Consider the following 24410-nt stretch of genomic DNA (forward strand, 5'->3'; position numbering starts at 1 on the left):
GTAGTTTAATATTACTTTTTAAGACATCCTATAGCTATATAAAACTAGTCTGAACAACTATTACATCCTGTGACCTCAGTGTTTGTATTAAAGGAAATGATGACAGTAATATAATGAAATAGTCAGTGTAAATACTCCAGGTTATATTAATAATGACACGGCATAATTAAGCCTACTCAAATTCAAGTAATGTTTTTTATATTTCTTATATTTTTGTGTGTGGATGATGGCCAAGTATGTCATAGATGTATTTCTTGAAACTAATTTGCGTGTGGGTAAACATGTTAAAAACTGAGTTAGGTAGAAATATGAGTAGTATTATTGTGGTGGTATAAGGAGTGCATCGATCTTAATAGCGATTTATAAACCTTGCCAGATGCATGCGGATACGATAACAATATTTTCTCTCTGTATACAGTATATCATTGAAAACAATTATAAATAACACAAATGATTTGATGGATATCTAAAATCAATTACGTACTTTTTAAAATCACTTTTAAATAGTTGTATATTTATCTTGTAAATTGTTCAGTATTTTGTATGTCAATCAACCAATTTAGATTATTACTATAATAACAACCTAAACAGTCATTTAGAAATCTTCAATATTGCACAATTGAACATTGTTTTAAATACCGGTTTCCTTAAGCTTTTCCTGAATAATTCTACTTAATATTTAAAATTAATTAAAAAAAACATCTGTATATTTTTTCTCTATGTTTCCTTAATTTTCCTTAAAGATATAGGAAGAGGTTATAGCTGCTTGCACCATGATAAGGAAACACAAAATAACAAGTTGGTCAGGTAAACTGATTGGTACGACGGAATTACTATTTCCTACTAACTCCGGAAACTGGCTCGTCGTTCCTCCAATGCCTTTGTAGCTTGTCATTAGTCTATAGAACAGAGCACTGTGTGGTACTAGTTGTTCATCACTCTCGTTATTTTTTATGTTTTAAGGATACATTATGAAGAGGTTTCGAAAGTTCACCATCTTATTTTTTGGGATATTATCACTCATTTTTACTATTGAAAAAGGTAGGTTTAACAATATAAGTCAACGTTTGATAATTGAAAACTGAAGGCTGATTGGGCGTTTCCTTATTATACAATTAATATTTCTTCTAATTCCATCTTTTATATGAACTTTTAATAAAATCATACATTATTTGTAATATTTTATATGTTAAATTTATTTTTTTTTGATGAATAAGTAAAATACTTAGGTTTTGTAGTCTATGTTTAATGCAACGAATTTGAGAACAAAGTAATCTTTTGTTGTTAATACATCAATTAACATAGGTTATGTTCGTGTATCAAAATGGCAGATGTTTCTTTCATTGATTCGATGTTATTACTGAAATTTCACTGTTCTTGAAAATTCCATTGTGAGTGTATCTGGAAATTAGATATATTGACTGATTAGATAGATTGTGTACTCGTCGGTGATAATACGAGCAACTTGTTGCCCTGCTCCATATTGTAATACGTGACGGACAGAGATACAGATGCCTTTGTTTCTTTGTGTTTTTTTTTTTTGCGTTAAGGTAGGCCAATGTGCTTAAAATATCCGTCAATCTATTCTGTATATATATTCCAAATACTAATGTTGCGATAGAGTTTTACAACAAAGAGATTAAAATTATTGGATTCGATATCATGATGGCTTTTACTTTGACCGACATGCCGCCAATATGATATTGATGCCAATAAAATTGTATCAAAAACAAAATAATGTGTTATAGGCCTACATTTTTTAATTTTTCGTAAATAGCTACATTATTTTGCATGATGTTTGCTTTGCATCGTTTATGTGTCAAGACATTTTAAGGCAGTTTGTCTATTTATCAAATGCCTCACAATCGTTATTTTAACTCGAAAGTTCGGTGGAATCATTCATGACTTATTTAACAATGTATGTTAAGAACTTCAAAGGCTATCATAACTGTTATTATTCTTATTATTGTACATTTATTTACTGTTGTTTTGTTATCATCGTTGTTGTCATTATCCATGTTATTATTAAATACATTATATTGAGTTGTTATAATATGTTGTGATTACTATCACCTTCAGAATATCACCAAAATGCCCAGGGCGGGTTTCAAATGTAGTTTAAAACCTTCTACTTCTACTAACCAACGTCCAACCCCTTTCCCCCCCCCCCCCACCCCGCCTGATTCAATAACACCACGCACGGTGATTTAACAAAAATTAATCCTTCCCAATACAACTTCCGGTTATGTTGCTATTCCATTACTCCGAACCCACAACCCCTCACCGCCTGGCAGTTTTCAAATGTAGTTTATAACATTCCCAGTACAGTTTCGGTCATGTTGATATAGGCCTACACCCCACCCAAACACCATTTTTTCCTATTAGGTTTAGACAGAAACTATAGAGGTCCTGAATCCACACATGAATATTCATGATGTGACTGAAAACCCTGGAATTAGTTTTCACGCGGTCGCGGTAACCGCGCTGCTAGGGTAGCTGCTCCAGAAACACTTACCAACCACGTAACCGCCCCTACGTACGTATAGTATTACAAATTGAGTGTAAATTGAAACTAAAATGACATCATGTTTCATGCTTGTTGAAAATAAGCACTTTCTTATCAGTAGGGGGATAGTTCAAATTACACAGTAAAATCTCTATTCTTCTGTACACTAATTTTTAGTCGCGTGGAAGCGACTCTATAGTTCACTATGTCGGTCGGTCGGTCTGTCGGTCTGTCGGTCCTCCGGTATCACTATGCGTTTTATCGCTTTCTGACCTTATCTTGATATCAGTTTAATCTAGCTAGGTCAATTTTTCACAGTATATTCCTTATGGCCAGGAATCGATGTGGTTATGTTTTCACGGTGCGCAATAAAAAATTACGCGGTCTACGCACGATTTAACGAAATCACGTTTGTAATCATATCTTCACAACCATGAATCACAATTAAATAAAATTTGGTACTCATAAATTTCATGGCATAAATCATCATATGGCAATACAATTACGTGCGTAGCGCATGTAACGCATGCGTACGTGCGCTTAAAATTTTCAAAATTTATTTTCGATGAAATAAGAGTACGTTTCAGGCAATTTTAAGAGTTTACAAAATTGCCATGAGTGCGCATATTTTTGCGTGCGCACTGCGCGTTAAATGTTATTGCGCACTCTTTTTGCCCGATTTCTGTTTTCTTGACTTACTTTTCAACTCGAAATTACGTTATATGAGCACGTCAAAAGTGACAGGCTACGCACGTGTAAATTAAAAAAATATTAAACATTTCAACATTTTTAAACATGTTTAGTAATTTCGGTCAGTATAGTTAACTATGTCGGTCGGTCTGTCTGTCGGTCTGTCGGTCTGTCTGTCGGTCTGTCTGTCGGTCTGTCTGTCGGTCCGGTATCACTATGCATTGTAGCACGCGACTTAATGGCTGTTGGCCTTGTTTTATTAGAGAGGCATTTTAAAAAGCTATGAAAAATAAACAGTGTGGTAAAAAATGTTATCAGCTGACTAAATAGGGCCTATAGGTAATATAACTTGAATTTTACATTTCTGGTATTTTTATTCAACTTCAGATTTTTATTTTCATGCTATAGCAAAAATTATCCGCCGTATATCCACCATATTTTTTCACCTTCTAGGGAGTCATCAGACATGTTATTACATTAGGTTAAACTACCTAATTACTGAAAAAAAAGTCTTTCTGGTTTTTATGGCAGAATATGGCAAAATTTTGTATTTGATCATATTAAGCAAAATTCCTGTTTTTTTCGTCTTGATTTCTGTTACAAATATTTGATTTATGTACAATTAATCAGATATTATATTTAAAATTCATGCCTGTACCTGAGCTTTAACAACATCTAGAGAAAAAGAAAAAGTACTCCGATCTGCACTGCTAACGTGCATCAGACAGTGTGCTTTGCAGTATGACGTAATGAGCTCAGACATGCCTCATGAATATTCATGAAATATGCACGCCCTCTATAGTTTCTGCCTTAACCTAAAAGGAAAAAAATAATGCTTCCTGGGGTGAATTGAAAAAAAATGAATTTTACAGCAATTTTTCAGCTTGGTTCTTCCAATAGAAATTCTATTTCACTATCATCTTAGGAAATTTTAAAAGTTGTTCGTTATTTTTTTTTTTTTTATGGCATTGTGCTTTTTTTGTCTGAATAAAGTATGATATTTAACGTACCGTAGTTTTAGGGTGTTTAATTAAGTTAAGAAAATGTAAGAACAAGGTATATCAATGCGATGGCTTGTATTATGATGTTATTAATTTTTCTTATAATACAAGAAGAGAATGTCACTGAATAGTTATTAAAGATTAGATTATTTTGAATACAATAAACTGACCTATGACATATGACCCTGTATTACAGCTCTATGATCACAGACAATCCACTCAATTGTTACATGTTCTGTTATTCAATTATTCATTTTTTTTTGCTTGTATTTTTTATTCACAATTTGTAATTGTTATTACAATAACATTAATCAAGTACAATAACGAAAATTGTGATATTAATAATTATATTCATTCATTTTTTTTTATTGATGCAAATTTCATTTGCATAATTACTAGTTGGGGTTTTAACTAGATTTATTTCACCAAACCTGCAAATCAAAATACAGAATACCATTGTGATATATCTACTATCTTCGGTATTTTAGGGTTTTGTGAGACTGTAACTCTAATTAATTCTACGCCACGGTTTGGTACTGGTGAAACACATTTGAGATGCTTGGACACTAGTGACGAACTTGAAAGCTCCCAGCTCAGGATCAGCCGTGCATATAACAATGGTAATGGACTGGACTTACCAGCTCCCTCAACGGTCGATAACACAGAAGGGCTTGGAAGCGTAGTGGTACGTTGGGGTGGTGGGATCGGAGACAGGGGGGCTGGTGTTTATGAATGTTCATCTGTTGGTAGTAGTGAACGTGTACAGACAATCAAGATAGCTGCAAATGGTAAATTATAATTTCAAATAAAATACCACTGTAGGCCTACATAATGACAAATAACGTATGAAACAAACATTATTGAACCAGTTAGTAACTTTCTTTCAGTAAATCTTAACTTAACTTAATCTTAAATATAACGTAAGCAATATTTTAATTGTTTTCATCAGAACAATAGAATCGTCAAGTTAAGCTGCGATGTTTTATTTACAGATATAATTGTTTATTCAAAGTATGTTTAAAAACTGATAATGTACATGATTAACAGAGAAGACAGGATTTGTATTCTCTTATCAATTACTTTCCAGGGTGTATCGGATGCTTAAAAGTAAATACTTTTCGAAAGTATCTAAAACCAATTGAGGCCTCCAGTATAGTACTGTAGTATTTCCAAGAGTATGAGATTCCTATCTTAATTGTTATGTAGATAGACCTATTTGAAAAGGATAAACCATACTGTCGTTGTCATTTTAAGAAAACAGACAGTTACAATTTATTATAATCTTATACTGTTTGTATGCCTCTATCATTATCAAACTAATAATCAACCTATTAATTGATTACAACAATAGTACATAGTATTTATATTTAGGAATTATAATAATATAATAACATAATAAAATAATAAAATAACAAACGAATATTTTTTTTAATAAAAAAAAAACAAACTGAACAATTGATTTAGTTGAGCTACTGTTAGCAGTTCGAACTTCCGGTTGGCAATTGAAATTGAATGTCTGTGACACACGGTGACCTTTAACGGTCTTTTGTGTATTGTCACAGGTCAAAATTTACTTACTTACTGTTATTTTAAAATAGTTATATATATTTCAATTTAATTTCTCAAACAATTAGATACAATTAACCCAATATGTTTAAAAGTGATTCATCAAATGATGCTTATAATGCTAATTTAAAGAATTGGTTTTTGAATAAATTTAATTGTTTTAAGTAAAATCATTATTTTAGTTCGTTTTTTTTAAAGTGAATTACTTTATTGAAATTGCAAAATGGCCTATTCAAAATCTGATTTTTTAATCTTTATTTTTTCATGTTTTACTATTAGGGCAATACATCTATATATAAATTTATGTAAGGGTAAAATTCGGTAAATCGCGCGTTATTTCTAGAATGTTTACTCGATGGTATATAAAGTTGGTTCGTACTTTCAAAACTGATTTTAACCACCCTGTTTACTAATTAAATTGAGTTCGATAATTTGTTATTGACAATTAAAACGAATTTAGGTTCAACGATTTGCCCAAAATAGGGGTGTTTTCCGATCGTGGTATACACTGTCTAATGCATGTCCATCTTGAAAAATACCCGCATACAATAATACGAGGATGCTTCGCATTTTCCTATCTCCTCCTACGATAACTGTTTTAAATTGCTAAAAACTGGTTGAACAGCTCGAGTACAGCATCATAATGTTGAAGACAGGCCGATTTTCTTTAAAAAATACTATTTTGATAGATTTAATATACGTTTATACAAATGTATTGATTTGCAATGAATGGAACATTCCAAATTATTTGGTTTAACCATGGTTGCATACCTCCATAACACACACAAGTAGGTAAATTTATGGGCCCTTGGAGAATAAACATAAATAGTATTGTAATGCTATACAATACTGTTTGAACGTCATTTGAATCGCAAATTTCTTATTGTGAGTGTTGGTACTGTTAGATATAATCTATATATAAATTTACGTAAGGGCAAAAATCGGTAAATCGAGCGTTATTTCTAGAATGTTTACTCGATCGTATATAAAGTTGGTTAGAATCTCGGTACTGATTTTAACCACCTGATGTAACCCAGTTTACTAATTAAATTGAGTTAGATAATTAGTTATTGACAATTAAAACGAATTTAGGTTCAACGATTTGCCCCAAATAGGGGTGTTTTTCGATTGTGGTATACACTGTCTAATGGATGTCCGTCTTGAAAAATACTCGAAGACAATAATACGAGGATGCTTCGCATTTTCCTATCTCCTCTTACGATAATTTTTTTAATGGCTGAAAACCGGTTGAACAGCTCGAGTACAGCATCATAATGTTGAAGACAGGCCGATTTTCTTTAAAAAATACTATTTTGATAGATTTTATTAACGTTTATATAAATGTATTGATTTGCGATGAATGGAACATTCCAATCTCTGTTACACAAGTGTCTATTCCCTCAGGCGTCGTAAAGGCAAGTACTGTATACTCATAACAGAAATTCGATCCCTTTTTTTCCAATCTGTTCTGCAGAGGTTGGATATAATTTTTTTTAAACGGATAATGAGCTAGCGTTTTCAGTCGCCGTATATTATGTACAAATCTTTATTATTGCATTTAAACCACCCACATCACCACCCTTCCCTCACTGGCATGAGTTGCGTTGTAAAGCCAGTAGAGGATAGGCCTATACGGTGCATCACATGCCCTAAACGCAGAACAACTTTGGTGGGTAGGGTAGGAACCAACTTAATTATGAATTGGCTCTAAGAAACAATTGAAAACCATTAGGCCTACTAATTAAGTTGAGTTAGATAATTTAATATTTATTGACGATTAAATCGAATTTATGATTTTCCCCGAATAGAGGGGGTTTTCACAAATTGTTTAACATTATATATAAACATACGTCATAGTGTATCGTTACATGTACTGTACTATTTCAATCGACTACGACGGTGATAGTTTCAACAAAGTATTACATCGCAATGTTTTACTGTGTTTAGTGGTATATTATTTGTAAAACATGAAAACAATTAATATTTCGTTACAAAATAAAGAATATATTTAAAAATTGTTCCTCTTTGCACCCATCCTCTTCCCCATCCCTCAACCATAATGTTACATACAAAACACAAAATAAGTTTGCTTAAATCTGACTTTTAAAACAATTGGTCTCATTTTGTGACAAGTTTCTCTTTCGGAAGTAATTCCCAGGGTGCTAATTTTAGTTGAGTACATAAATCACAGTGTCTATTTATTCGTTCCTGTAAACGACATGTATTATTGTCCTGCATTATTGTACATTTGAAATCGCCAGTTTTTTAACGCTGAAATCATTATGTATTCGAGAACCATCTGTGGGCATGACCTAGATGGTACGCGAGCGAAGCGAGCGTACCATCTAGTATAAACAAATATACTAATAAACTTTATTACTGTGAGTCTGGGTAGCCCTACTTTAAGATTATAAACACATAATAATATAATACTTTATTACTGACAGTTGCTTCTCAACGTTTGTATTAATTAATAATTACAAAAAAATATAAACATCGTAGTGGTGTATCGTTACATGTACTTTACTATTTCAATCGACTATGACAGTGACAGTTTTAACAAAGTATTAAATCGGAAATGTTTTACTCTATTTAGTGGTAAATTATTTATAGGCCCATAAAAAAAATATTTCGTTACTGAGTGGATAATAATAAAGAAATATAAAGAATAGTTTAATATAAAATTAAAAAATTGTTCCACTTTGTACCTATCCTCATCCCCAACCCTTAACCCTAATGTTAGATACAAAACACAAATTGGGTTTGTTTAAATGAGTCCAAATCATCATTTTGTGACAAGTTTCTCTCTCCGAAGTAATTCCCAGGGTGCTAATTTTGGTTGACTACATAAACTATTGTGTCTATTTGTTTCAGTAAACGACAATGTTTTATAGTCCTGCGGTACGTACATTTAAAATCAACAGTTTTTTTACGCTGAAATTACTATGTATTCGAGAACCATCTGTGGGCACGACCTAGATGGTAGGCGAGCGAAGCGAGCGAGTCTCTAATAAGTAGCCTACAATTTGGGGATTTGGTTATTTATCATGACGTAATTTAATTCTAGTACATGATTTAGTAGCCTACATCAATGTATATAATTTCTTGAAATTAGGATATATATTATATCAAGATCCCTAATTGCCCTCTCAAACAATAATACTGTGCTGGTGTACACTTCCCTTTGTGGTTAAACTAATATTCCCTAGTGAAACAAGCTACTGTAAACGGTAGCGGCAATACAAGTTTGTGGTCTCTTTAAACACACCATCTGTATCCGGTAGATATCTGTACCGTGGTATTAAGATTCATTGACCTTCGTCTGTAACGCACATCGCTGCCAAATATTGTCCAATGGTGTATTGATACCAACTAAATCAGGAAACTACAATATCAATTGGCACATTATATTTAGTTCAATGTGTAAACAAACTTGTGAAAACAATATGCTCTGTATTATTCACAAATGATATACAAATTAATAATAGTATGACAAAAAAGTATTTCAATTAAAAAATATATATTTGGATATACACTTCTTTTTCTTATACGTATCAATACACAAAATAAAATACAAATTAAAAGTATGATAAACAAGAAATATTTCTTACAAAGAACGCCGCTCGACTTTTTAACTTTTATTCATTGTTCTTTCTTCAGATTTAGCCTAATGGTTTATTATATCAATTATTTTTGTTTAACAATCAGTAGTAAACATTTTGTGTAAATATAGTCTGGCCTGCTGTACGGAACAAAAATATGGTCATAAACTAAACTACAGTAGTAGGAGCATGGACCCGACCCACATGTACTGTGTACTGTGCAACTACCTAGCTAGAGATAACTATGCAACATTAAAAGTTAATATCATACATTGCCTGTTGATATTTTGTATCAGTATTAAAATAAAGACAGAATTATGAAAATCTGACATGTATAGTTTTCGAAATAAAGGGTCCAAAACATCGCCGAAAATAATCGTTTTTAGCCACGAACGAAGTAAATAAATTGCGCCCTCAGTAGCCAGTTGTATGAACTTTAAGAGTTATGGTTTTTAGTTATATATTTTGTATATCAACATTGTAAAATTCAATAAAATATGATATTATATGTTTATTAAAAAATGTTTATTTAACCTAATTCAAGGAATTCCAATACATTATTTTCCCGTGTGTTGGACATACAGTCCTCAGTACATCGTGACTTCACTTTGTGTTTGCTTTGATTCGCGTCAATTCAATCAATCAAAGAGCGAGAATCCTATGGACTTATCAATTAGTAAAAATACCGAAAATGTCAACCGTAGATAGTAAGCTTTCCGTTTGATATTAGCTTCTCAATGAGTAGTCCTCTGGGGATATAGCTGGCGCGAAAAGTATTTCACATTTTTTTAAAGTGAACAATTGAAAGTGACTAACATTAACAATTTCCATTCTAAACTAAATTATAATAATTTATCAATCGTAAATAAAGCTCTAGGCCTATATATACTTTAACAAAAAAAATCTATTTAGGGCCTGTTTCTGCTGCAACTGCTCAAAATACGGTATAAAAATACGGTATAAAATACGGTATTTTTTATACCGTATTTTTTAGTACCCCGTTTCTGTTAACAATACTTCTTGGGTGGTCGTGTTAAATTTCATCTTTTTTACCCAAATTGCCATTCATTTATTTGATCGATAATTAAAAGTCGCAATAAAGGAAGTTTTACGTCTCACTTTCAACAGCCTAGCCCTAGTGATAGAGATGTTGTGAGAGCACAGAAAACATCGTAATGGGGACAATTAATTCGTTCCCTCCCCGAGTTATTGTATTTTGCAATGTTGTACTGCTTTCGCAGGCTATTCAGCTTTGAGTTTACTTGCTTTGGAGACAAGTTTATTCCATACTCCTGCTTTATTTTTTTAGAAATGTCTTTATAAATGTGGTTGTCTCTTTTATTACCTTTTAGTTGGTCAGGCATTTTAGCTTCCCCACACACATTTATTTAGTAAAACTGTGACGTATTCGCTCCACATTTTCGCCGAATATATCTATACATGTGTGTAAAGCAGCTAACAGCGACAGAAAATAAAAACACGAATGGTGACCTTTTGTGATGTAAAAAAAAAAATACGGTATTTTTTATTGGCAGCAGAAACGGGTACAAATAATACGGTATAAATTTGTAAATACCGTATTTTATCCACAAATTTTGTGGGGAAAATACGGTATACAAAATACGGTATATTTTTTATGAGCGCAGTTTCTGCTGCCAAAAATATACCGTATATATACGGTATTCAAAAAATACCGTATAATATACGGTATTTAGTTGGCAGCAGAAACAGGGCCATAGATATACACTTTTTTTTTTATACGAATCAAATATTAAGGTAACACTAAATCTGTAAAAAATAAGTAATACTAATAATAAGTAATATTAAGAACAGACAGATTAGGTAAAAACAATTTCAATATAGGCTAATACTAGTACTGATTAACCACATATTTAACTACAGGCCTAGGCTAGACCTATGCCTAGTACTAGCTTGGCTGAAAGGCAAAACTTCGAAAGACAATTTGAATTTATCTAGTAGGCAAATTATGGGTTTTCCAACGATTCCACGTAGAGATGTTCCCATTAATTAATCAAAATCTTACGCACGATCTAAAGCTAATTTAAATGCCTTTTTGATCTAAATTAGTACATATTATATACTTCCATCGCGAAAAACCAGTCATCATAACATTCAAATCGCCGTGAAAGTACAAAATAGGTGGCGCTGTTATATTTCAAAAGTAATAATATAAACAAAGTATTTTCCACGAAAAAATGTTCTATTGAACGATCGTTTAATAGTACGTACTATTGCACGCCATGTGATCTACATTCGTCCAATCAAAAGGTGTTATATAATACAAAATAGAATATGTAATGTAACAATCGAATCCAATTTTGTAACTCTTCCCTGGTAATATGTGACATTTAAATTATGTCATCAATAATGTTTTTATCATTGTATTTGATTTTTTATTTTCGTCGTTTTTTATAGGAATTATTTCACCAACAAAATTATCGATGACAGTCAACAAGGGTGATCGTGTCGACATTGTAATGAGGAGGACAGGTCAAACATCTGATTCGATCGTCTGGGCACACAATAATGTGCAAATCAGCAGTGATATTAACGTTAGTGGAATATTGCACACATATTCGATTTTGTCAGCAGATGTTGCAGACTCGGGAATTTATGAGGCATACCCAAACACTAGCCGATCACGAGGCGCATCCACGAGGCTTATTGTCAGAGGTAGGTTTACAAGTTTAGACCATAAATCATTTGTTTGTTTTTGTAGTAGTTACAGTACTATAGTGTATGTTCATCTATTGTCATGTTAAACCATTATATTATCATACGAGACAAATGTTTTTTAGACGAAGTTTGACCATGATTAGATGGATAGATAAATTACTAATTTCAATCTTCCCTGGTAGGCATGCGCCACGCTTATAATGACTGTTTTCCTAGACGTTAAAACTTGACGCAAATCACAACAGCTTTGTGAACGATCAAACAATCGGGGGTTCCCACACCGGCTAATCGTAATATAATTTCTGGCCAATCTAGGTTCCATTTATCATAAATGTTATGTGCGAGAGTAACATTTACGACCATCACGTGCTCAAATTTGAGTTAGCGTTTACCGACCGACCAACCAAACAACTAACCGACCGATATTTATGTTTATCTGTTTCTAACTCCTATTTACCTAACAGGATGTGCATATGGAAAATGGAATCCACCGCTTTGTGATCAAATATGTGATAAATGTGCTTATGGTGGAGTCTGTGATTACGTGACAGGGAAATGTATTTGCCCACCTGGATTTCAAGGTGATATGTGCGAGATTGGTGAGTAATTTTAATTTTTAGCAGTATAATTCAGTGCTGTCACTAGAATAGTTGAAATAGGATGACTTCAATTATTAAAAGTATTGAGAATATGAAGAATTGTTAATTATTATAAAAATAATGAATACTAATGAGACTTAAAAAGACTGTTCCATTTCAACGAATGAAAATATTCTCTCTAATGTTATAATATTACGAAACATTCATTACTTATAACATGTCTACTCTGATAAAGTACAGCTGTTATCTAATTAGCCTACTTAAAACAAAATCGATTATCGCTTTATTCGTTGAATGGAAAAAACAACCAGCGGAAAATAACCAATGCAAAATTACAATGATATACGAAGGTGTGTTAAACTGGGATGTAGGCGTGTAAGTAAGAATTAGGTGTATTTGCAAAAATATAAATTGATAGTATACTTCGTGTTGACAGAATATCAATTTAGAATCCAAAGGCCAAAATGTGTAGAATGCTACATTAAGACAATTAATATTAGGATACTTTCAAACAACCAGTTTTGTAATAAATAACTTCATTTTTAGCTTGCAAAACTAATTTTTTCGGGGCCAACTGCAACTACGAATGTCCATCGGACGGGTGTCAAAATCGACAGTTTTGTCTTCATGATCCCTACGGTTGTTCGTGTGCCAGTGGATGGAAAGGACTGGATTGCGATCAGCGTAAGTATTACTGAAATGAGTCAAAAACAGTCAAGATTTATAAAAACACAGTAGGCCTACAGAAAACTAAAGATGTATTACATAAAACTACATTTGTTTAATTCTGTGAATCATCAATTGACGAAATCTAAATTAATAATGTTGTTTCCTATCCTTCAGCATGCGATGACGGTACATTTGGACCAGACTGCAACCAAAGCTGTTTAATGTGTTTAAATGGAGCTCAATGTGACAAGCAAAAGGGTTGTATTTGTACTGATCAATGGACAGGACCATGGTGTGACTCTCCAAGTAAGTATAGTACCGGTATACAAACAAAAACTCAATTTGGTTACTGCTTTTTTTGCCCGATTCGTTTGCTTAATTTGGTTCACTCACGAGTTATTGCGTTCTTCCGTAGAAATTTCGTTTACTTCTGACGCGGAGATCGTAAATTATCAAGACAATAGAAGAATAGTCCTTAGGTGTTCTTGCCACCTACAATCATCCCAATGCCCACAACTGACAATTAAAGTAAGTCCTTCATTAACTTATCTTATGTAAAACCCTGTTAGCCTATATTATTTAGTTTCGCATGTATTTTCACAAATGCTCATAAACTACACAGTGGCGCCATACATAGTCCTTCTTTTTGAAAAGCAGACTAGAATATGAATTAATCCGTAAATATTGTTTTACCTTTCTTAGCCACTTGGTATGAAACTTCATTTTCGTTCTAACCCAACAAATCGTATCTCCGATAACTATATTGAATATGAGTTTACACCTTATGGTATCAATGGAGTAATGGAATTTGCCTGCGTAGCATCCAACGTGTATGTCAATACAACACTCACGCTTAGAATTAAGGTCATTGGTAAGTCACATTAAAACAAGAAATATTTCTTACAAAAAACGCCGCGTAACTTTTTGACTGGACAGTTGTAAGAACAGTCTTCATTAATCTAATATAATAGGTCGGCCAATCAAAACGCAAGTGAACAATTGGGACTTTACTTGTGATTTATGTCATTGGCCTGTCAGCACAGTCGTTTCTTTCTAGAATTAAACGCACAAACTTGTATTGGGAATAATGTATGTGGTTATTACTATCGCATTTAGGTATTGATAATAATAATAATATGGCTTTTGAATATATAATTACTGTCTGTAGAATAACATTTATACATTTTCGGTTCGCGATGAAAAGTTATATGAATGGATTTGTAATAGTTATTTATAATAATAGTATGGGTTGTATTATTGCTAAGCTATCACCAAATCGCGTTATAACATTATTTCTCAGGGTTTTTTGCACCATTGATCAATACCAAACGCGTATCGGTATTATAGTTTTTAATGAATCATTACATTAATAAAAATACCCAATTAAATCAATCGCGTCAGTCCAATTCCGACTTATGTTTCGATCACATAGTTCTGTGTCTACACTGTCCCAACTAGTTTAACCAAAAAAGTGTGATGTGCCCAAATATGGTAGTGATATGCCCGATTATCGTAGTGATATGACATCGTCATGTCTATATAATATGGGCACATCATATTTAGTTTGATAGTATAGACAGAGCTTAAGGATTATATTTAAAAAATGTTTTCTTACATTTTGAACGGAAGTATTTATATGTTTATAAGCCCAATTTTCCAGTCTTAATTTTACATTTTGAAAAAAAGTATTTATTTGTTTATAAGCCCAATTTTCCAGTCTTAATTTTACATTTTTTTTAAAAAGTATTTTATTTGTTGGTAAGCCCAATTGTGCAGTCTTATTTTACATTTTGAACGAAAGTATTTATTTGTTGATAAGCCCAATTTTGCAGTCTTATTTTACATTTTAAACGAAAGTATTTATTTGTTGATAAGCCGAATTTTCCAGTTTAATAATAATGACCCTTCCACCACAGTGCTTATACCATATACATTTTATATGATATTGACCGTGGGTTCTTTACGCCTCTGATGCATTTGTTTTTATTGTACCTTTTTAATAAATTATTATGTTTAGGCCTAATCACACCCAATTTAATGAAACGGTCAGATTCCGATTTCAATTGAACGAAAGTAGTACTGTATTTATTATTCATTGATAAGCCAAGGGTCCCATGGCGTTAGCCGATATCTTGAGCATTTGACTCTTGTGTCAACCTGTAACACAAATCATTCTTCAAAATCTAAAGAAAGAACCTCACACGTCTTTTTTGTGAGTGATACACTATGGATATGCCCACGGAAATAATATGTGGACATTACAAACAATCATAGGCCTACAGTAACAAACATAACATGGCTAATAAGCATAACATTCAGACTTGTTTGTTTTCTAGTGGATTTTTATTTACTTTAGCATGTAGAATAAAACTATAAGTAACAGTGGCTATATTAATAATTATACTGATTATCCTTGATGTTATCGCGTCTAATAATAAAATATTTTGTTGTTGATAAGCCCAATTTTTCAGCCTTGATTTTACATTTTGAACGAAAGTATTTATTTGTTGATAAGCCCAATTTTGCAGTCTTAATAATGACCCTTCCACGGTGCATTTTACATGATATTGACCGAGGGTTTTTACGCCTCTATAGCCACTGATCAATACCATAATTAATGTACTTTTTTAAATGAATATGGAAATGTTTCAACATACCCAATTAAAAAAAACGGTCCGTTTTCGAGTTCAATCTTTTGATTAGAGAGGTTGGAGTTTCATTTTGAAAGAAAGTATTTATTTGATTGATAAGCCAAATTTCTAGTCCTAATGATTTGAGATTCAACGGGTTTTGCTTTCAATTGTATAATAATATATTTATATATCACTTGCACTGATGAAGGGCTAGTGTTGCCCGAAAGCTCTGCTAACTTTTCTGGCTGTTTACTTTATCGTTTTGATTTAGCTTTTCGCTTTTTATTTTTGTATCTCCATTAAGATCCAGCCACTGATACCCACAGCATTGTCATTTTTTTCAGTAATTTGCCTTTGGATTTATATATATATATATAAATGTAATATTAAGTATAATTATGAATTCACCAACACTTTCAGGCCCGGGGCCGAGTTTGTGTAGACCAGACTTCCATGCACAGCCACATGTTAAGGAATATGAATCTCTTTATGATTTTAATATGGTTCGAAATGATATTACACAACAACGATTAGACAGCAACTGCGCAAGAGTCCAACTAATAAAATCGGAATGATCAATTAATTGAACATTTACCGTAAAGTTCCTATGTAAAAGGGTCCTACAAAAAAACGAAGCTATAGCTTTTTTATGCAGGATCCCTGTTCTCAGTTGTACTGTAATTATGATGTACTGTAATTGATGACTAAATAAATGTGGAATAAATGAAATGAAATAAGGCCCATACACTAGGACGATAACGATCGACGATAAATAGACAAATGTGCATTTTTAATACATAAACCAAAAGAAATATAAACAATTCCTTTGATGAAAATTATATTTTCACACGTCCAATCAAATGACGTCATGATTAGTAAGACCAATAATATCGTGACAATACACCGATTTTATTGTTTTTATTTATCATGACGTCATTTGATTGGAATTTGAAAAACATTATTTTTATCAAAGACAGCATAAATGAAAACATAGAACGAAAACCTTTCTAATTTCTTTTGGTTTATGTAAAAAAAATGCATGCTATATATTTATCGTCCGTCGTTATCGTCATAGTGTAATCATGGAGGTATAATACCTCCATGGTGTAATTGGGCCTTTATACAAAAAAAATAAATTGATTACGAAGTTATGTCATTTTCACCTATCACCAAAAAACTAACCTTTTCAAAACTAATTAATTGTTACGAAGCCAATTTATATTATATATTTCATTAAAACTGAACTTTACGGTAAATGAAGAGTAAGTATCAGTTAATATGAATAATATAACTAGTAGGTCTATGAACTTGAGTCCAGACACAGAACTGTGACATTACTATCATAATTGTTGAAACCACTTATAAAACCTTTTTTTTAAAGAAAATATAATTGTGTTAGGAGAAGGCTAATAAATAAATAGATAATGTACAAACCTTTTTCTGGATTAATTAATGGAGCAGGCGTTCCTAATAATCTGCTGCTGCTACCTAGACTGATTGTTCACCTTCTGACGATAATTGATTGGACCCCCCACGGCATCTGATAACCAACAAAAAATTTACGAGGACTGTTTCAATGATTTAATATCTGACGGCGTATTATTATAACATTGGCCTAGATTGACAGTCAAAGAAAGTCATTGTAAATACTGTATACCTCCCTTTATGTTGACAAAGCCAAAATAAAGTTTTGACCATTATCGAATGATTTATTTGACAGTGACTTATTATAATACCGGCCTGGTTGACAGCAAAAACGAAGTTATTATTTATTGATCAAGATTTTACAGATTTCCGTCTACATCTCAATAATACTGTATTATCAGCAAAGGCTTTCATATAGACTCTCTTCTCCCAGACGTTTTTTGGGTCCAGCAGCTACCTATAAATTATAGTCGAGTTTCCAAATTCACAAAACTGTCAGTCTTAGATACTAAAGCTACCGCTATGAAACAGCTTATTAATGAATGTGTCCTCCTGGGACATAGCTGGCTAGAGCCGCGGCGCGAAAAACACTTTAACACAACATTGTGGAAAAGGTGTTTTCCTCAGTCCGTGCACCATCTGGATGGTGCACTTTTTAGCGTTATCTTTTTATAATAAAATCTATAAAGAAGAGAAAATATTGTATGCAACGAATAGATAGTATTCATATTATTGGTACTTATTAAATAGTAGTCCTATTTATTTACGATTTAACAAAAGTTTAGAGACATATTTGTATTCAAATCTACCGTTTTATTTAAAGGGACGCTAACGATAATTCGTCAACCAGGTTTACAGAATCTTTAGTTCAATTTTTAGGTAAAGATCCTGTAATATCGGAATTTCAAGACAAGGAAAGTAATATTGGACAGGATGCAAGATTCACTTGTAAATGTTCAATTGGCGATATGGATTCAGTTGATAGTGTTGTGTTAATTTCACCAAATGGTGTTGAAATTGAATCAGGGCTGGTATACAGTCATGTGTATATGTTTGACATATCTGATGTAGACAATAGCAAGGCAGGCAACTACACATGTAGGGTGACCTCATCCGGTGGTATCACTGAAGATATTGCAGAACTTCAATGTAAAAGTATGTCAAATATCATCTATTTTCCTGTAAATTCCCTAACTAATTGCATTTGTTGTCACCATATAATCATCATAATATTGTAGTCAGTAGTCTATTAAGAGTCAAATTAAAATCTGATAAATCATTAAAAACTAAAAAAACAAAAAAAAACAACAAATGTAAACAAATAAATTTGACCAAGAACATGGATTCAAAATGGCAAAATTGAAAGTTGAATTACAGTTGAATCGTCACTGGATTCATCCTTTAGAATTATGTGACATTGAATAAAAATGAAACTAGACTTAAATAACCTATCTCTAAAAATAATCTGGACTGTATATAGTGATTGTTTCTACTTGTATCAACAACCAAAATATGTAAATAACCCCTCGGCTATCAGTAGCCCGCTTTAAAGGGGGGTTGAAAAAGAGTACTGTAATTTTTTTATTGTTTCTTGGCAATAAATTTGAATGGAATGACATGAATGAAATTCTCGTGGTTACGTCACCCATATGTATATCAGGCCTAACGAATATCGTTTCGAGAGCTAGAAATTAGTAATGGTACTTACATTAGTTTACCGAATGTATATTAATAACAATCTTTTTTGTTCATCAGATCCACCTACTCCTCTGAAACCACCGATTGTAATCAGTAATGCACAGGGGGTAATGCGCATAAACCTTAACTTTAAAGAACATTCAGGGGATGGACCAATCAGAGCTGTTATACTTAACTTCAAGAGAACTGCATCTTCTACTGCTCAATGGCAAAAACAAGCAATCGATAGTGGATTGCAAAACAGCAGTGTTATAGAAATGACAAATGAGTTGCTGGAATATGATACTGAGTATGAGTTTTTTGTTTCTCTAAAAAGATCTGGTCCTGGAGGAGAAGGAGTGGCAGGACCATCGATAAGAATTCGGTTAAGCTGTAAAGGTACCGTAACATCAACTATTTTTATGATTACTACCGTATTTATTTGGAAAAAAATATATACAAACCTCCAGTTTCTTTCTCATCCTTTCTTCGGCAACTTTCTAATATAGAATAACCACGGTTGACTTCCTTTTAATTTGCATGAATTTATTAATTTAACGGTGCGGTACTTTTTGAGAAACAAATATACAATGAATCGGTATTTATACCATACCGGTAATGTATCTATAATTATGTAATTTTATTCAGATCGTCGAAAATAAATTGAATGACGTTAACTTCACGCCACTTCGAAATTATAATGACCAAACACTTAAATCATCTTTACCTTCAACATTTTTTGATCAACTGTATTTAAATTCAATTTTGAATCTTTACTGAAATGGTTAAAAATATAATTTGAAGTTATCGTTTTTATTACATCGCTAAAGCAATCACAAGATGGAAGGCTTTAGTTAACTATACCTTTTACATTTTGTGCAAGTCACGAATTGCACGTTATTGCAGCTATACGAAATGGATATTGCTAGCATGTGTATATAGTTATGCGGCGAGACACAGCTTGTTTCCACACATTTACATTAAGTTGCTTTATTTTTTTTGTTTTTAGAGCCACATGAATCCTCTAAATTTGAATTAAAAGCAACAAGCGAAGATACTATTCGTTTAACATGGACAGTAAGTGTCAATTTAACTTTTGTTACATTGTATTCAAATAAATTATCTACACAGGTTTTTCATTTTTCAGTAATATATATATATATATATATATATATATATACATATATATATATATATATATATTAGTTAATAATATTATATATATATATATATTAATATATATATATATATATATATATTACTGAAAAATTACTAAAAATTGTATATATTACTAAAATATATTAAATTATATAAATTATTATTATATAAATAAAATTATAAAATATTATAAATTACTAAAATTGTATATATATATATATATATATATATATATATATAAATCATACTGTAAATTATAGAAACAGTGCTCATATTCGGAACATGATCTCATAATCGCGTCGAGCATTGCTCATTGGCGAAAGTTCCGTATTTTTTAGTTGTATGAAAAAATGTCTCTGGCTGGATTCGAACCTGCAACCTCTCGCTTACAGGGCAAGTATCATACCACTAGACCACAGAGCCATGTATGATATTATCACAGATTTTCACCCACCAGATACATTCTCTCATACAATGTATCTGGTGGGTGAAAATCTGTGATAATACCATACATGGCTCTGTGGTCTAGTGGTATGATACTCGCCCTGTAAGCGAGAGGTTGCAGGTTCAAATCCAGCCAGAGACATTTTTTCATACAACTAAAAAATACGGAACTTTCGCCAATTCGACGCGATTATGAGATCATGTTCCGAATATGAGCACTGTTTCTATAATTTACAGTACTAGAGGGTGAGCTCGCTTCGCTCGCTCCCCCTCTAGGAAGTGTAGACGATGGTTCTCGGAATGATAATGTTCTCCTTATACATTTTCTGTCACCATTATTGAAAATGCTTGACATTCGTAAAACTGAACTACTTTGTTTCACAGTGTTTTAGATGATTAATAACATTTTAAAGTATAGTTTTTATTGTTTGGTAGGGCCCTTTGGGGAGGCGGAGGTCATTTGAGGGAGGTGCTTATTCGAGGGATATATGTTAAATTTGGTAACATTTATAATCAAATGAAATCTTCTCATAGATATGAAAAGTGGTAAAAAAGAATAACAAATGCTTGGTAAATTGCAGATAACAGTGCGGTGAATTCTACTACAAATAGTATAATTGTGTTATTATAAATATGTGGATGGACGTTTATTAGATAGTTGGGTTGTGGGGGGGGGGGGGGGGGTTGTTATTATTCAAAGTGATGTTTTATTGGAGGGGCGTTTATTCAAATGAATACCATCCTAATAATTATTAATACATTATTTAATTTAATCATCTTTTGAAACTAACTGCCGTGACAGAGTGGGCCCAAGAAAGAAGACATTACGGCTTGCAACATGGGCAGACATCTCGGTCCTAACGGGACACAGGAAGATAGCCTACAGTTATTCCTGCAAGCTTACTTAATAAAACTCAGCTATCGGGATTTCACTCGACAAATGTCTTATCAAATCTCCCTATGTAATTTTATAATACTGTACTATTCCCCACAATATATTCTGATTCTTTATGGCGTATATTTAATTTGATCTTTATTAATTTGCAGTATAATTCCTATTATTTAACTACTGTACCTTCACACACGTGTGGTATGTTTTAAAATAAACAAAAAACTGAATTGGCTATGATTAATGGCCAATTTTTTTTTCGTCTTCCAAAGGGACACTGTATTGATTGATGGAAAGTGCCTGTTTCCAGTCACCTTTAGGGTCAAATCTATTATTTTAACTACTCCCTTGTGTACAAAAGAGAGAAAATATTTGAAACTAAGGTGAACTTATCTTAAACCCGGAAATTACTTTGACCGGGAAGAATTGAAATTGAGAGGAAAATCCAATGTTGAAATCATAAATGTTGTTAAAAAACTCTTTATAATATCTTCCTAAGATATAAATATGGAACAATAGCGTCGGCGTGCACACTAATGTTATCAAATCTACGTTTCGCGGTACATCTCGGATAGATAAGGTAGGTATCCAAGGCGGAGATTTGTAGAGAAGTTTTTGCATTGTGCTCGCCTATGTCAGAATTAACCATAATTTATATATAGATGATTTATATATAATTTACACAGTGCTACGCAACATCATTGATATATATATATATATATATATATATATATATATATATATATATATATATATATATATATATATATATATATATATATATATATATATATATATATATATATATATATATATATATATATATATATATATATATATATATATATATATATATATATATATATATATATATATATATATATATATATATATATATATATATATATATATACACAACAGGCATAGAAATAAATTCCAAACCGCCCGGTGATACACTGAAAATTATTTAATTAATTTTTGAAACGATAAAGATGAGGAAATCTGGAAGAATGAGAAAAATTCGCCCCAACCGAGACTCGAACTCGGACCGTCTACTTGATATTCAGTTGCCCTAACCATTATATATATATATATATATATATATATATATATATATATATATATATATATATATATATATATATATATATATATATATATATATATATATTATATAAATCGTGGTGAATTTAACGCAGACCATGAAAGCGAAAGTGCTCGATACAAAATGTAGAGCCAAATATAAATAAATGAAAGACGCTAGTAAATTACCAACTGAACATTTTATTGCACTACAGGCTGTTTCATGAGTATGAACTCAATCTTCAGGTGCTTGGCTCTGAATGATAGTCACAAGTGAATACAAAAAGCTATAATGAAGTCTTAAGGCAAACTTTTTATGTGAACAATAGTATGCTAATTAGCAAGTACAACACATCTCTATTTCCTGGACAGTCTATTGTTAACCAAATTCTTATTATCTAAATTACTGATACTTTAGTAGAAACTTTCTCCTATGTCTACATGCACTGACTAATTCGTTCCTATGGTTAAGTGAGCTGGTTTCAGGCTTGCATATAATATAATACTTCTCTTGTAAGCATAGATTACACCGTTTGTTAACATTGGAATATGGTTTACACTTCTTTATTATTCGCCATTTAATGTTATACTTTATGTTATCATCTTTTAGCTTCCAGATGTACTGGCTAAGCGTTGTGCTGTTTTTGTATTTAACATTACGGAATGAACTATTGTGTGCGTTATATCTGCATTTAAATGTGTTTTCGGTTAGTCCGACATATGTTTCAACTTTATCATCATCATTTGTTGTTACTGTAGCCTGATAAACAACACCACTGGTTAGGCATTTCCCATCTAATGGGCATTCATTTCGACAGTTGCATTGCTTGATGTTATCACAGGGCATATCATTACGTAATACATTTTTGTTGTGGGCCGATATTACAGACCCTATATTAGGCATACAACTATAGCTGATTTTAATGTTGTTTCTATTAAATATTTTTCTTAGCTCATGGTTATGTGGAAAACATTCATCTACAGTCTTTAAGAACTCGTGCCCTATTTTGGTTTTCACGTTGGCACTGTAAGGCGGGTTGAACCAGATGATATTTCTTTTCCTTGTCTTCTTCACGTTATTTTGTGCGCTGGTATTGGTCGGGTTGTACTTCAGATTGTGGTCGTATCCACTTTCATACAAGGCTTCTTGGTACGGTTTCTTTGATTCATTGAAAACAGTTTCATTCGAAGAAATGTTTGATAATCTTTTGTTTATGCCTTCAGGGATGTTCTTAATTATTGATGCTGGATGATTACTTTTGCAATGAACATAGCGTGGTTTGTTGTTTTCCTTTAAATAAGGCTTATAGCTTCCATCGTTGAGATTAAGCGTTACATCTAGGTAGTTTATAATTTTCTTATTCGCTTCGATCGTTATCTTTAGATTATGTTCTTTGAATGTGCTGCAGAGATCTTTTTTTATTTTTTCAATAACATGAGGAGTTTCATTAAATGCCGCGAGTCCGTCATCCCTGTACAATCCTATGTTATTACCGTACTTGGGTTCCAGTTTGGCTAGCAGAAACAGACCTATTAACTCGCATGTTTCAGCACCGTCGTAGCTACCCATAGTAACATCGAATGTGGTGTTCCTTTTGCACCAAGCTGTCTCGTCGTTGAATAGTAGTGTATTCTTGGCTTTGATTACTATTTCCCTTTCTTCCTCTGTAATATCGGTGAATTTTTTAGCAAAGTTGAAGGCTTCGTTGAGAAGGTCCAAAGTTATCGAAGGATAAAATTCTGTTACATCAAAGCATATGAACAAAGCCAA

General features: G+C 32.2%; 1 protein-coding gene across 2 annotated transcripts in view; it reads left to right on the top strand.

Annotated features, from left to right (window-relative positions):
- The first annotated feature begins 914 nt into the window (after nucleotides 1-914).
- LOC140052597 (tyrosine-protein kinase receptor Tie-1-like) overlaps nucleotides 915-24410 on the top strand; it is a 43103-nt gene continuing 19607 nt past the window's right edge. Inside the window, exons 1-11 of one of the 2 annotated variants that reach the window (XM_072098235.1) lie at nucleotides 915-1041; nucleotides 4686-4985; nucleotides 11802-12059; nucleotides 12527-12661; nucleotides 13208-13345; nucleotides 13505-13636; nucleotides 13746-13858; nucleotides 14033-14201; nucleotides 18268-18543; nucleotides 19144-19464; nucleotides 20075-20142. In XM_072098235.1, the coding sequence (XP_071954336.1) occupies nucleotides 972-1041; nucleotides 4686-4985; nucleotides 11802-12059; nucleotides 12527-12661; nucleotides 13208-13345; nucleotides 13505-13636; nucleotides 13746-13858; nucleotides 14033-14201; nucleotides 18268-18543; nucleotides 19144-19464; nucleotides 20075-20142 (1980 nt within the window). In that variant the 5' untranslated portion in view covers nucleotides 915-971. The remainder of the gene's footprint in view (nucleotides 1042-4685; nucleotides 4986-11801; nucleotides 12060-12526; nucleotides 12662-13207; nucleotides 13346-13504; nucleotides 13637-13745; nucleotides 13859-14032; nucleotides 14202-18267; nucleotides 18544-19143; nucleotides 19465-20074; nucleotides 20143-24410) is intronic. The other variant, XM_072098236.1, reaches the window with a different exon arrangement.

The sequence above is a fragment of the Antedon mediterranea genome, chromosome 6 (assembly GCF_964355755.1).
Source record: "Antedon mediterranea chromosome 6, ecAntMedi1.1, whole genome shotgun sequence".
Lineage (NCBI taxonomy): Eukaryota > Metazoa > Echinodermata > Crinoidea > Comatulida > Antedonidae > Antedon > Antedon mediterranea.